The following is a 14,948-nucleotide window of genomic DNA, read 5'->3' as shown; positions in this document are numbered from 1 at the left end:
TAGACAAAGTCTTTTCCCTGGAGTGGGGGAGTCCAGAACTAGAGGGCTTAGGTTAGAGTGAGAGGGGAAAGATATAAAAGAGACCAAAGGGCGGTACATATATGGAAAGAGCTGCCAGAGAATGTGGTGGAGGCTGGTAAAATTGCGACATTTAAAAGGCATCTGGATGGGTATATGAATAGAAAGGGTTTGGAGGGATATGGGCCAGGTGCTGGCAGGTGGGACTAGATTGGGTTGGGATATCTGGTTGGCATGGATGAGTTGGACCAAAGGGTCTGTTTCCGTGCTGTACATCTCTATGAGTCTATGTGAGTGGATACTGTTTTATGACTATTACTATTGAGATTCCAGACTGATACGAAAACTCTCAACACAGCATGCACCTGCTTTTTGTGGGGATCTATCTATATTTCACTATTTGTTCAGAGATATTTTTATGCAATATGCAATTTTGCACTCTGCTTCTGCACTTGCAATTTCAAGATAACAAAGTTACATTCGTGGTTTGAAGCCTTTCCTTTATGTTTCCTTTCACAATCTTCTTTGCTTCGATGAAAATAGGATCACTTCCAAAAGTCTCCCTTTACAATTTAGAGCCTGATGTGCTGTAATCATCCGTGAATCTCTTCTTTAAACTTTCAGTTGATGTGTACAGAATATTTCAAAAAAGGAAGGACATATTGGATGTACCTTAATAGTGTTCACTACTTTGTATAATTTTTGAACATTATTTAACCTTTGATTTGCTCTATTGATTGTGTGCCACACTGAATATGAACTTCCCATGAGGAACCCAATAATTACACTCAACTCCTTTTTATTGTCACTGTTATTGCCTCTGTATTGACAGTGAACTTCTCTACTTAAAATACACTTGATATTTCTCACCCCATTTTCGAATGTGGTCTGGTTTCTCAAGATATGATCACGAACAGGGAAGTAATGACAACATTGGGATGGTCTCTCTGTGCATATTAGCTCATCAAGAACCCTGATAGTTAATAATATCAATGAGATGACCAAATGCCAAAAAATGACCCACTTGTCTAAAAAGTATGAAAGTAGCTAACATGCTAATCAAAATTCTCTTTTGGAAACTATTATTTGGGACAGGAATCTAGAGTGAAGTGCAAAATCTTGTCAAAGGTTGTAGTTCTGTTCGCCGAGCTGGGAATTTGTGTTGCAGATGTTTCATCCCCTGTCTAGGTGACATCCTCAGTGCTTGGGAGCCTCCTATGAAGCGCTTCTGTGATGTTTCCTCCGGCATTTATAGTGGTTTGTCTCTGCCGCTTCCGGTTGTCAGTTCCAGCTGTCCGTTGCAGTGGTTAGTATATTGGGTCCAGGTCAATGTGGTTATTGATTGAATCTGTGGATGCCTCTTGGAATTCCCTGGCTGTTCTCTGTTTGGCTTGTCCTATATTATTAGTGTTGTCCCAGTCGAACTCACGTTGCTTGTCATCTGCGTGTGTGGCTACTAAGGATAGCTGGTCGTGTCATTTCGTGGCTAGTTGGTGATCATGGATGCGAATCATTTGCTGTCTTCCTGTTTGTCCTGTGTAGTGTTTTGTGCAGTCCTTGCATGGGACTTTGTACACTTCATTAGTTTTGCTCATGCTGGGTATCGGGTCCTTCGTTCTGGTGAGTTGCTGTCTGAGAGTGGCTGTTGGTTTGTGTGCCATTATGAATCCTAGTGGTCGCAGTAGTCTGGCTGTCAGTTGCTTTCATAGCAACCACCCCAACACACACAAAAGAAGTTGCATCAAGACACTGTTCAAAAGGGTCAAAATACACTGCAGTACACCAGAACTGCAAAAAGAGGAAGAAGAACACCTATACAATGTATTCGCCAAAAACGGATACCCGCGCAATTTCATCAACAGATGCCTAAGGGAAAGACGACGGAACGAGGACATGCCCCAACCCAAAGGACTAGCCACACTACCATACATCAAGAGCATTTCCGAACTGACAGCCAGACGACTGCGACCACTAGGACTCATAACAGCACACAAACCAACAGCCACTCTCAAACAACAACTCACCAGAACGAACGACCCAATACCCAGCATGAGCAAAACCAATGAAGTTTACAAAATCCCATGGAAGGACTGCACAAAACACTACACAGGACAAACAGGAAGACAGCTAATGATCCGCATCCATGAACACCAACTAGCTACGAAACAACACGACCAGCTATCCTTAGTAGCCACACACGCAGATGACAAGCAACATGAGTTCGACTGGGACAACACTACTATTATAGGGCAAGCCAAACAGAGAACAGCCAGGGAATTCCAAGAGGCATGGCACTCATCCACAGATTCAATCAATAAGCACATCGACCTGGACCCAATATACCAACCACTACAACGGACAGCTGGAACTGACAACCGGAAGCGGCAGAGACAAACCACTATAAATGCCGGAGGAAACATCACAGAAACGTTTCACAGGAGGCTCCCAAGCACTGAGGATGTCACCTAGACAGTGGACGAAATATCTGCAACACAAATTCCCAGCTCGGCGAACAGAACTACAACAACGAGCACCCGAGCTACAAATCTTCTCACAAATCTTGTCAAAGAACACAAATATTGAATGTTGTTGGCCTCCATGAATCCCACTTACCCGAATCCACCCAGTCCCATTGTAGGTTCATAGATTCCAAATGAAAGGGCTCTAGTGGTAGAGTGGTAGTGTCCCTAGTTCTGAGCCAGAGATCCAGTTTCAACTCTCAACTTGCCTGAGTTGTGTCATAACATTTTAATCAGATTGATTAAAGAACAACCTCCAGGTTGTTATTCTCAGCTGGAGAAATAACAGGGACATTTTCAAGATTTCAATCTGTAACTAGTAGTGTGCCAAAGGAATCTGTGATGGAGACACATCACAGATTAATAACCCTGATTATTAACTATCAGGGTTCTTGATGAGCTAATATGCTCAGAGAGACCATCCCAATATTGTCATTACTTCCCTACTCGTGATCATATCCTGATAAACCAGACCACATTCAAAAATATAAATTATACTTTTAACTTATATTAATGACCTGGATAACAGAAATAAATGTACTATCACCGGGTTTGTGGATTACACAAAAATATTTGAGAAGGCAAGTCGTGAGGATGACAAAAGGAATCTACACAGGGATATATATACAGGATAAGTGAGTGGAAGAAAGCTTAGCAAGTAAATATAATGTAGGAACATGTGGCATTATGTGCTTAGCCAGGAAGAATAGAAGAGCTGAATATTATTTAAATATGGAAAGACAACAGAAGGCGCAGAGGGATTCGGGTGTTTTGGCGCAGGAATAAGAAGCTAGCACACAAGGTCAGTGGGTAACATGGAAAACAAACAGAATGTTGGTCTTTAGTTCAAAAGGATTGGAAGCATAATAGGGAGATCTTGCTAAAACTATTCAAGGTATTAGTTAGACCATAGTTGTAATGCTGTCTCCTTATCTGAAGGAAGATATATCAGCACTGAAGGCAGTTCAGAAAAGGTTCAATAAGTTGATCCTGAACAAGAATGGATTTTCGCATGAAGAAAGATTGAAAAGGTTGGGCTTGTACTCATTGGAGTTTGAAAGTGACACGTGTAAGAATATTAGGAAACTTGACATGGTGGACGTTTCTCCTTGTGGAGACTCTCGGATCAGAGGGTGTAATCTCAGAATAGTGGGCTACACGCTTAAGGCTGAGATGAAGAGGAATTTCTTCTCTTAGAGGATAGTGAGTCTGTGGAATTCTTTATCACACAGGACTGTCGAGGCTGAGTCATTAAGTGTATTTAAGGTGAAGAAAAACAGGGAAACATGGGTTATGTTGAAAGGGCAGGAAAACTGGAGTTGAGATTTTTAGATCAGGCACAATCTCACTAATTGTACTGACCCTCTGTTTCTATGTTTTATGATCTTGTGGAGAATCTAGGACTAGAGGTCACTGTCTCAAGATAGGGTCAGCCACTTGTGAAAGAGATGAGGAAAAATTTCTTCTCAGAGGAATTCTTATTCTGGAGGGTTGTGGATGCTGAATTGTTCAGGATATTCAAACGTGAGATTGATAATCTTTGGAATACAAGGGAATTGATGAAATTGAACAGGGAAATAAAGTGGAGTTGAGGAGGAAATTAGCCACAATCCTACTGAATGATGCAGCAGGCTTGAGGGGCCTTACGGACTACTTTTGCTTCCAATTGTTATAATCGGAAGAGGATTGGGTAACATTTTGAAGATGGAGGCTCATCACTCTGACAATTAAAAAACAAATACCATTCTTCCAGAGAAGGATGAAGCAATCTGCTCACACAAGTAAACAATAAGGACAGAGTTTTATACACTCGAGAAACATAGCTAGTGCCCAGCATACAGATTTTAATTTAGTCAATCTTCTCTTTTTAATCATATTCAGCCAGTAACATTATTTTCTCCATATTCTTCCGCTGTCATTAGAACCCAGGAAAAGTTCCATAATTATTGAAAATTATTTGAGGGGGTAAATGATGAAAAATAGCTTCCATTAGCTGTCAAATTGATGAGGCAGCAGAGATTCTTCATTATCATTAGAAGATAAAGAAAGACTGAGAGTACAAAATCCTGGGCACACCAATATGGTTTGGACAAAGAGTCCAACTGGAACATCTCCACTGGTCCTTTTTCTGACAGGAGATCAGATGGCAGTTTCATTTTATTCACTCATTGGACATGGGTGTCACTGGCTGGCCAACATGTATTGCCTGTCCCTAGTTGCCTTTGAGAAGGGGACGGTGAGCTGCCTACTCAAACTGCTGCAGTCCACATAATGTAGATAAACCAACAATGCCCTTAGGGAGGGATTTCCATGATTTTCACTCAGTGACAGTGAAGGAACGATGATGCAGAAAACTTTGTTTTAACCAGCACCTTAAGAATCAGCACACTCGATAAACTGGCAAACGTTATATACCTCAAATGCTGCAAGGTTTACTGTATTATTCTGTTCAATGACTATAGCTTTTTAATTTATTTACCTCAATGTAAATATACTTGTGGTTCAATCAAATGGGCACACAAAATATTAACAATATATTCAACTTTGAGTCAATTTCTCCTCAATTACCATATGTCTGAGTAGTCAGTTGAGGGTGCAGGTGAGAAGCTCTTTGCTGCTAAGTTTTATTTAAGGCACAGTTGCATTATTATTTAATTGATTTATGCTTTAAGTAAAGTATAGCAGTGCTGTGTATACCACCTGCATTATGGTTCTATTACTTAGTGTGTATTTTTACACTAATTATACAGACCTCTTGATTGTCTAGAATATTTGAACAATCAGCACACTCTTGGTTCGTTAGGTGCTGGTCAATAAAAGGGTTGCTGCACATTCCCAAGTCGGGATGGTGAGTGGCTTGGAAGGAAACTTATACTTTGTGGTGTTCACAAATATCTGCTGCCTTTGTCCTTCTAGATGGAAGTGGTTATGGGTTTGAATCTATCTCAGGATTTTTGGTGAATTTTTGCAGTGCATTTTGTAGGTACTACACACTGCTGCTAGTGAGCATCGGTAGTGGAGGGAGTGGATGCTTGTGGATGTGATGTCAATCAAGTGGTCTGCTCTGTCCTGGATGGTGTCAAGCTTCTTGAGTATTGTTGGAGTTACACTCATTCGGGCAAGAGGGCCTTCTTGATGGTGGACAGGCTTTGGGGGGGAGGGGAGGGTGGCGCGATCAGGAGGGGAGTTACTTGTTGTAGTATTCCTGGTCCCTGGCCTGCTCTTGTAGCCACTGTATTCATATGGGGAGTCCAGTCGAGTTTCTGATCAATGGATGTTAATAATGGGAATTTAGTGATGGTAACATATTTAATATCAAAGAGCAGTGATGAGATTGTCTTTTACTGGAGATTGTCATTGCCAGGCATTTGTGTGGCCCGAATGTTACTCGCCACTTGTCTGCCCAAGTTTGGATATTGTTCAGATCTTGTTGCATTTCAATGTGGCTGCTTCAATATCTGAAGGATGATGAATGGTGTTGAACATTATGCAATCATTGGCAAGCATTCCACTTCTGAGCTTATGATGGAGGGAAGGTTAATAATGAAGCAGCTGAAGATGGTTGGGCCAAGGACACTACCCCGAGGAACTTGTGCAGAGATATCCAGGAGCTGGGATGACTGACCTTCAATAAAGGTAAAGACAACCAACTTTCTACGTGCCAACCACCAGAGTTTGCCCCCTGATGCCCATTGATTCTAGTTTTGCTAGGGCTCCTTGATGTTACACTCAAGTCAAATGCGGCCTCGATGTCAAGGGCTGCTACTCTCAACTGATCTCAGGAATTCAGCTCTTTTGAACCAAAACTGTAATGAGGTCAGGAGCCGAATGATCCTGGTGGAACCTAAACTGGGCATCACTGAGCAACTGCTGTTTGCTACTTGGTTAATAATGCCTTGCAGCATTTTACTGGTGATCGAGTATAGACCGGTGGGGCTGTAATTCGCTGGGTTGGATTTGTCCTGCTTTTTGAGTACATGACATACCAGGGCAATTATCCACACTGTTGGGTAGATGCTAGTATATTCTAAGCTTACTGAATCAGCGTGGCTAGGGGAGTGGCAAGTTCTGCAGCACAAGTCTTCAGTAATATTGCTGGAATTTGTCAGGGCCTAGAGATTTTATAGTATCCAGTGCTCTAAATGTTTCTTGACATCACGTGAAGTGAGTTGAATTGGCTGAAGATTGGTATCTGTAATGCTGGGGACCACTGGAGGAGGCCAACAGGGATCCTCCACTTGGCATGTCTGGCTCAAGATTGTTGCAAATTATCTTTTGCCCTCATGTGGTGGGCTCTTCCATCTTTGAAGATGGGGATATTTGTTGAGTTTCCTCCTCCAATGAGTTGTTTAACTGTCCGCCACAGAGTGAAATAGTCCTGCCGATCTTAGATCTGATTCATTGGTTGTGAGATCATTTAGCTCTATCACTTGATGCTTATACTATTTAGCACACAAATCGTCCTGTTTGATAGCTTCACCAGGTTGACACCTCATTTTTAGCTATGCCTGATTCTTAATTCCACATAGTTTTCAGTGAATTCAAATTCCATAATCTGTTATGTTGGGATTCGAGCCTGGGTTCCCATTATATTAACTGAGTTTCTGGATTTATAGTCCAGCAATTGTACAACTAGGCCCCACTGCCTCCCTATTATTCTGATATAAACCTGTTGAACTTGTTGGACTTGACCTAACTATTAGAATCACCCTGGGAATGAAAAGCTATTAATGCTTCCAAACTAGGGCTCAGTGAGTAATCTATTCAGAATCATTTCTGCAAATTCTGTCAAATTAAGGAACATTTACACAGGTACATGAACGGGATAGGTGCGGAGGGATATGGACCAAATGCAGGCAATAGGACGAGTTTAATTGTGAAAACTGGGTGGCATGGGCAAGTTAGGCCGAGGGCCTGTTTCCAAACTGTAGGCCCCTTTTGGTTATGACTGAAAATACTGAAAAAAGAATGGCATAGAAGTAGCTGCCAATTCAAAACTCATCAAGAACTAATGTATTACAGATAAAGCGGGTTATTTCTGAATTTATTCCATGAAAATTTATTCAGAACGGCACTGTCAGTATGGCTAATAGATGTATGTGGAGAAAGTGAGGTCTGCAGATGCTGGAGATCAGAGTTGAGAGCGTGTTGCTGGAAAAGCAGGTCAGGCAGCATCGAGGAACGGGAAAATCAATGTTTTGGGCATGAGCCCTTCATTAGGAATGAGGCTTGTGAGCCAAAGGGTTGGAGAGATAAATGGGAGGGGGTGGGGCTGCGGGGGAAGGTAGCTGAGAGTGAGATAACTAGATGAAGGTGGGGGTAAAGGTGATAGGTCGAAGAGGAGGGTGGAGCAGATAGGTGGGAAGGAAGATGGACAGGAAGACAGGTCATGAGGGCGGTGCCGAGTTAGAAGGTTGAATCTGGGATAAGGTGGGGGCGGGGGGGGGAGGGAGAGAGGAAATGAAGAAACTGGTGAAATCCACATTAATCCTACGTGGTTGGAGGGTCCCAAGGCAGAAGATTAGGCATTTTTCCTCCAGGTGTCAGGTGGTTAGGGTTTAGCAATGGAGGAGGCCCAGCACCTGCATAATAGATGTATGTACCAGCTGAAACAAAATCCCAAAAATTAAGTAATTCAAACTCATATTTCAAAACTGGGGACAAAGTGTTCAAAAATCCTGAGGGAACTGTATATAAGAACAGCGAGCAATGCATCTGCTTCTTGATGTCAAGTAACAGATATATCCAGCAGTCTCCAGAACGAGCTTAATGGCAGAACATTGACAGCATTGTGAAAACCCACTTAAGACTTGTCTCCATTGTATCAAAGTTAGTTATATGTATCTGGGAGAGAAGGGGATGTTTGAATAGAATCCATAAAGTCTGTCAAGTTTTGAACGGTTAAATCATTTACATCAGAGTCACTTTGCAATGTTAGAAATAGATTGAAAAAGGTGACTCACACAAAATGGAAGAGAGGTATGAAATGTAGTTGCACAGTTGGTTGCTTCAGGTGCGGTTACTCCTTCTGTACAAAATTCCTTTACCGAAGTCAGCTGAGGACCATTAGATTTTTGGGATATAAAGAGTGCAATCTGAAAATGCAGACATTTTCAATACGTTCAGTTTCACTTAAATCACACCACAAGATCAAAACTGCGTTATGTACTTACAGAGGACATTCAGTCCTCAAAACCACATTAATTAAATTACATAGTCCTGAGGAGTTTACTAATTTAGCAGAGTTGCACGCATCATTAGTAATTCCTTAGAAAAGTTCAAAGTGCAGTTACAGTCTTCAACTTACCATGCACAAACCCCACCAGAATGTATAAATAAATTGGGGCATGATAGTGAAGATGAAGAATTAATTTAAGAATTAAAATTTTACTGCATGCCTTTATCAAAATAACCAATGAAAGGAAATCTAAGATTTCAAATGTTCCTTCTCTACAATGGGATATCACTAGAAGTAGGGGAAATGTGCTAGGGAAACTAATGGGCTGAAGACTGATATGTCCGATATGGTGGGACGTATCTCAGGATTTTAAAGGAAATTAGAATATACTTTAGAATATCATTTATTGTCATGTGTACTCAAGTACTGAAGTACAGGGGTACAGTGAAAAGTTTTACAATGTTGCCTCTTATGGCTCCATCTTAGGTACAAGTTCCTAGGTACAAATCTTAAACATAAAAAAGAGGAATAAAAAAATAGTAGTTGCATTATTGTCATTCATAATATGAGTTAGAAATAAGACAGAGTTAAAAGGATAGACATTACAGTCAAATAAACAAATTACAAATAAACATTATATTGCAGTAGCTCAGTGCAGGGTCTTCCACACATGGTCTGACTGCCCGCGCTAGACCCCAGTCCAACAACTAGTCCTGCTCTGCTCCAAGCCTCCAGTCCACTCCACACTCGCTCTCAGCTGCTCCAAGTTAAGTTTTATTTGAGACTACTTTTCCTTAGCAGCCTCCACCTGGGACTGCTTCTCTTCACCAGTCTCCGCCTGGTACTTGCCTTCCATACCGGTCTCTGTTCTCTGTGCTCCCGCTCTGTCCTCCTCTCCAGAACTGCTTCCCCGCTCGGGTCTCCACTCCGGGACTGCTTTCTCACTCCGGTCTCCACTCCAGGATGGCATCCCCGCTCCGGGACTGTTTCCTCATTCCGGTCTCCGCTCCAGGACTGCTTCCCCGCTTGGGTCTCCGCTCTGGGACTGCTTCCCCACTCCGGACTCCAGTCTCCACTCCGGGACTGCTTCCCCACTCCGGTCTCCGCTCTGGGACTGCTTCCCCACTCCGGACTCCGATCTCCGCTCTAGGACTGCTTCCTCACTCCGGTCTCCGCTCCGGGACTGCTTCCCCACTCCGGTCTCCGCTCTGGGATTGCTTCTCCACTCCGGATTCCGGTCTCCACTCCGGGACTGCTTCCTCACTCCGGTCTCCGCTCCAGGACTGCTTCCCCACTCCGGTCTCCGCTTCGGGACTGCTTCCCCACTCCAGACTCTGGTCTCCACTCCGGGACTGCTTCCCCACTCCGGTCTCCACTCCGGGACTGCTTCCCTACTCCAGTCTCTGCTCCGGGACTGCTTCCCCACTCCAGTCTCCGCTCTGGGACTGCTTCCCCACTCCGGGACTGCTTCCCCACTCCAGGCTCCTCTCCGGGACTCGAATCCCATCGTCAACCTCCACTCTAGCCTCTGCTCTGGCATTTGCCTCCAGAGCTTGCCAGCTCCTCCATTGCCCTACAGGTAAGTCCAAGTTATTAGTGGGGAAAAAAAGGAGGGACGAAAAGAGTAGAAATGAAAAAGACAGAGAAATAACGAGAGACAACAAAGACACTGGTATTAATCTTCCAGGAATCCTTCAATTCATAAGAAGACCCCAAGGGATTGGAAAACTGCCAGCGTAACACCTTTATTTAGAAAAGGTAGGAGTCAAGAAACAGGTAACTATAGGCCAGTTGGCCAAACACCCATTATTGGGAAAATGTTAGAGTCTACTTCAAAGGATATAATAGCAAACCATTTGGAACTTCATAAAATGATCAAGCAGAGTCAGCATGGCTTCAGGAAGGGAAAGTCGTGCCTGACAAAGTTTTCCAGAGTTCTTTGAAGAGGTAACAAGCAGGGGAGATAAAGGGAAATCAGTGGACGTAATATTTTTGAATTTTCAGAAGGCACTTGGTAAGATGTATACATTAAGGTACTTAATAAGATAAGAGCTTATGCTGTTGGATGTAGGATATTAGCATGGATACTGGTCTGACAAATTAAAAGAAGTCAGAGAATTGGATAAGGAAGGCATTTTCAGGATTGCAACCTGTAACTAGTGGTATCCCACAGGGATTAATCCTGGGACCACAATTACTTACAATAGATATTGATGAATTGGATGAGGAAAGTGAATGTTATACTTGACTATCGCTAAGTTTACAGATGACAAAAATAGATAGAAAGGATAACACAAAGAGTCTGCAGAGGGATGCAGACAGATTAAGTGAGTGAGTAAAAACTTGACAAGTGGAATATAATAGGGAAGGTCGAACATTAAGCACTTTCGCAGGAAGAATGAAGGAGCTGAACTTTATTTAAATAGAGAAGGACCACAAACAGCCATGGAGCTGAGGGATTTGGGAATCCTCATCTGTGAAAAAAAGCTAGCAACTCAGCAGTTAATACAGAATGCACAGGGAATGTTGGCTTTTTTTTCTCCATGGGAATGGAGTATGAAAGTCAGGAGCTTTTGCTGAAACTACACAAGACACTAGTCAGACCATAGCTGGAATACTGCGAAGATTTTTGGAACGCCTATCTATGGAAAGATATACTTGAAGGCAGTCCAGAGAAGGTTCACTCGGCTGATATCAAATATGGAGGGACTGTTTTATGAGGAGAGGTTGTGTAGGTTGGGCCTATAGTCATTTGAAAATAGAAGAATGAGTGATGACCTCATTGAAACATATAAGGTTCTTCATAGACTTGGTAGATAGATGTGAAAAGGTTGTTTCCCTTGCGCGAGGGTCTGTGGCCAAAAGGTATAATCTCAGAATAAGACAGGGATGAAGAGGAATTATTTCTCACACTCAGTTGTAAATCTGTGGAATTCCTTACCGCAGAGAACTGTCAAGATTGCATCATTAGGAATATTCAAGGCTGAAATAGACACAATCTTTAATAATTAAATGAATCAAGGGTTATGGGGAAAAGGCAGGAACGTGGAGTTTAAGATTATAGATCAGCCAGGTCCTCAGATAATGACAAAGAAGACTTGATAGGCCGAGCGGCCTCCTTATGTTCCTACATCTTATGGTTTATGATATTCACCAGATCTGGGAAGATGCAGTCCACCCAGTTACATGTTTAGAATATTTAGCTGGATATTATAACATTACTTTTCCTGGTTTTCAGGTAAGAATATTATGCTTAAGAATGTAATTAGGTTTTTAATGAGGATTCATGATATACTAATAAATGCAAAACAGGAATAACTGACCTATTTGGGTTTCTGAGGGCTTAAGACCAAATGTGTCTATTTCCTCTGGAAACTGATATTTTCTTCCCTGTGTACCTTCCAAACATCCCCAGGCAATCTAAGAAGGTTCTGACAACAGGATTTGTCCAACCCAGGGCAATGTGAAAGATGCAAGTCATGTGCTAACTCCTCAAGTGAAAGAAAACCTGCAGAGATGTCTGGTTCTTTCAAATTTGAAACATATCAAACTTTTCTGACAAGGCATTGGCACAGTGGTTAGCACTGCTGCCTCGCAGCGCCAGAGACCCGGGTTCAATTCCCATCTCAGGCAACTGTCTGTGTGGAGCTTGCACATTCTCCCCGTGTCTGCGTGGGTTTCCTCCGGGTGCTCTGGTTTCCTCCCACAGTCTAAAAATGTGCAGGTTAGGTGAATTGGCCATGCTAAATTGCCCGTAGTGATAGGTGAAGGGGTAAATGTAGGGGAATGGGTCTGGGTGGGTTGCTCTTCAGAGGGTCAGTGTGGACTTGTTGGGCCGAAGGGCCTGTTTATACACTGTAAGTAATCTAATCTCTAAAAAATTATGAGAGCTCTTAAGGAGCTATGTATGGCAAGAGGATCATCAACACATGATCAAATAACTTAAATAAATACTGTCATCAGAAATGTGCATCCTGTAATAGAACATAGAACAGTACAGCACAGAACAGGCCCTTCAGCCCACGATGTTGTGCTGACCACTGATCCTCATGTATGCACCCTCAAATTTCTGTGACCATATGCATGTCCAGTAGTCTCTTAAATGTCCCCAATGACCTTACTTCCACAACTGCTGCTGGCAATGCATTCCATGCTCTCACAACTCTCTGTGTAAAGAACCTGCCTCTGACATCCCCTCTATACTTTACTCCAACCAGCTTAAAACTATGACCCCTCGTGTTAATCAGTTCTGCCCTGGGAAATAGTCTCTGGCTATCGACTCTATCTATGCCTCTCATTATCTTGTATACCTCAATTAGGTCCCCTCTCCTCCTCCTTTTCTCCAATGAAAAAAGTCCGAGCTCAGTCAACCTCTCTTCATGAGATAAGCCCTCCAGTCCAGGCAGCATCCTGGTAAACCTCCTCTGAACCCTCTCCAAAGCATCCACACCTTTCTTATAATATGGCGACCAGAACTGGACGCAGTATTCTTGTGCGGTCTAACCAAAGTTTTATAGCCATAAAACTATGGCTAAAAGAAGAAGACAGTCCTGGAAGTCAATAAATCTCAGGAAGGGCTAGGACCTTGCAACATGCAAGACGGCAAACTAGTTGCATTTGGATCCCAAGGTCTGTACAGTGGAAAACACTTGCTATATAATATTCAATAGCCGAAGATTCCATTCCTACTTGTTCAGTGAGTAATTCATTGCGGAAACTGATCACAAAGCATTGGAGGTGACCTGGCTTAAACTACTGACAAGACAATTATAATGTCTACCAAAAGTAAGGGAATACAACTTCAACTTCTGCTACACATCCAGTACCAAATGGTAACCTCAGACACACTGGGCAGATTACAAATCCAAGTAAGACTGCAAACATTCTGTTAGATTTACAAGTCATCCATATGGCCATCGAGGTGGAAGATGTGATTAAGATCAATCTGATAAAGTTTGTTCAGCACCAATACAATCAACTTCAGGAAGAAGCAGCTCATGATCTCAGACTGAAGGCAGTTTGGTAAGTTATCATAAATGAATGGGCGGGCACAATACAAAAGGTGTCAGGCATTCTCAAATGCTTTTGGCCAAAGAGGGATGAACTAGGTATCAAAGTGGAATACGTTTTAAAGGGGAACAAGTGTTTTTACCCAAAGCTCTTCCTCAGGACATGCTGTCGGAATTAGATTGAGAACACATGGGCATTGCACAAACAAGACCACCTAACATGGAATAGTGTGTCATAGCCAGGGATCAGTAATGACATGGAAGAGAATGGGAGAGTGTGACGCATGCCAAAATCATCAACAAGAACATCTACACGATTCAATCAGTCCCTTGGTCCAAACATGTTACTGATTTATTCATCAGAAGTGTATCATATTTATCATAAATAGTGACATTTTCTCTTAGCCATTAACTACTTTTCCAATTGTTAGACAGTTACAGGACTCTTCAAACATGGCAGACATAATGAGTGCAATATTCAGTTCATTTGGAGGTATTGCATTTGCAATGGGCAACAATATTCAGCCATCCCTTTCAGAGACATGTGTATCAATTAGTTCATAAACAATGTGACAGCTTCACTAAAAGATCCCAGATCCAAGGATCCTGCCTAACGAATGGTTTCCACTGTTAAAGCACTCATCATAAAATGCAGTGATGAAGCAATATCTTTTATTGCAATCTTACAACCAACAAGCTACAGGTCTATCCACAACATGAGTAGAGGCCATTCCTGCGAAACTATCACCTGATCAAGTTCTGAGAGATACAGGGCAAATTTCTCTGAAAAATCAAGGGAGCATAAAGATGGTCATGAAGGTATGGAGCTATGTGTAGTATAGAAAGTCAGTCATACATCCTGCACAGGAAATTTGAATATCCACTGAGGTAGCCAATGTGTGCAATGAGCCTAGCTCCTACAAAGTCATAACACTGAAAGGGATAACATTGAGGAGAAACAGAAGCTAACTCATGGAACTGCACAACACTCTAGTAAAGGAGAAAACACACAGAAAAATAAGGATGTATAATGAAGGTGTGGGAAACTAATAATCAACACATTAATAACATGCAAGTTTCGACCACAGTTACAAGTCGAGAACAAACATGTGAAGTTTAAATCCCCAGAAGGCTATATAATCACAAGATTTTAAAGGATTGTCAAACCATCTATACATTATACAGGCTTCTCTTATGCTCTCAAATGCTAGAGTTTTTCAAAGC

The 14,948-nt window shown here is 42.3% G+C and overlaps 1 protein-coding gene across 1 annotated transcript in view; it reads right to left on the bottom strand.

The window, feature by feature from the left end:
• b3glcta (beta 3-glucosyltransferase a) overlaps window positions 1–14,948 on the bottom strand; it is a 141,305-nt gene that overhangs the window by 71,212 nt on the left and 55,145 nt on the right. The window contains exon 7 of the mRNA XM_087988554.1: window positions 8,501–8,632. Within this exon, the coding sequence (XP_087844680.1) occupies window positions 8,501–8,632 (132 nt within the window). The remainder of the gene's footprint in view (window positions 1–8,500; window positions 8,633–14,948) is intronic.

Source organism: Chiloscyllium plagiosum, unplaced genomic scaffold (genome assembly GCF_037043375.1).
Source record: "Chiloscyllium plagiosum isolate Xiang-an unplaced genomic scaffold, Cpla_swu_hap1 HiC_scaffold_6, whole genome shotgun sequence".
NCBI lineage: Eukaryota > Metazoa > Chordata > Chondrichthyes > Orectolobiformes > Hemiscylliidae > Chiloscyllium > Chiloscyllium plagiosum.
Note: the sequence above shows the minus strand (reverse complement) of the source record. Positions and strands in the feature narration are given on the sequence as shown.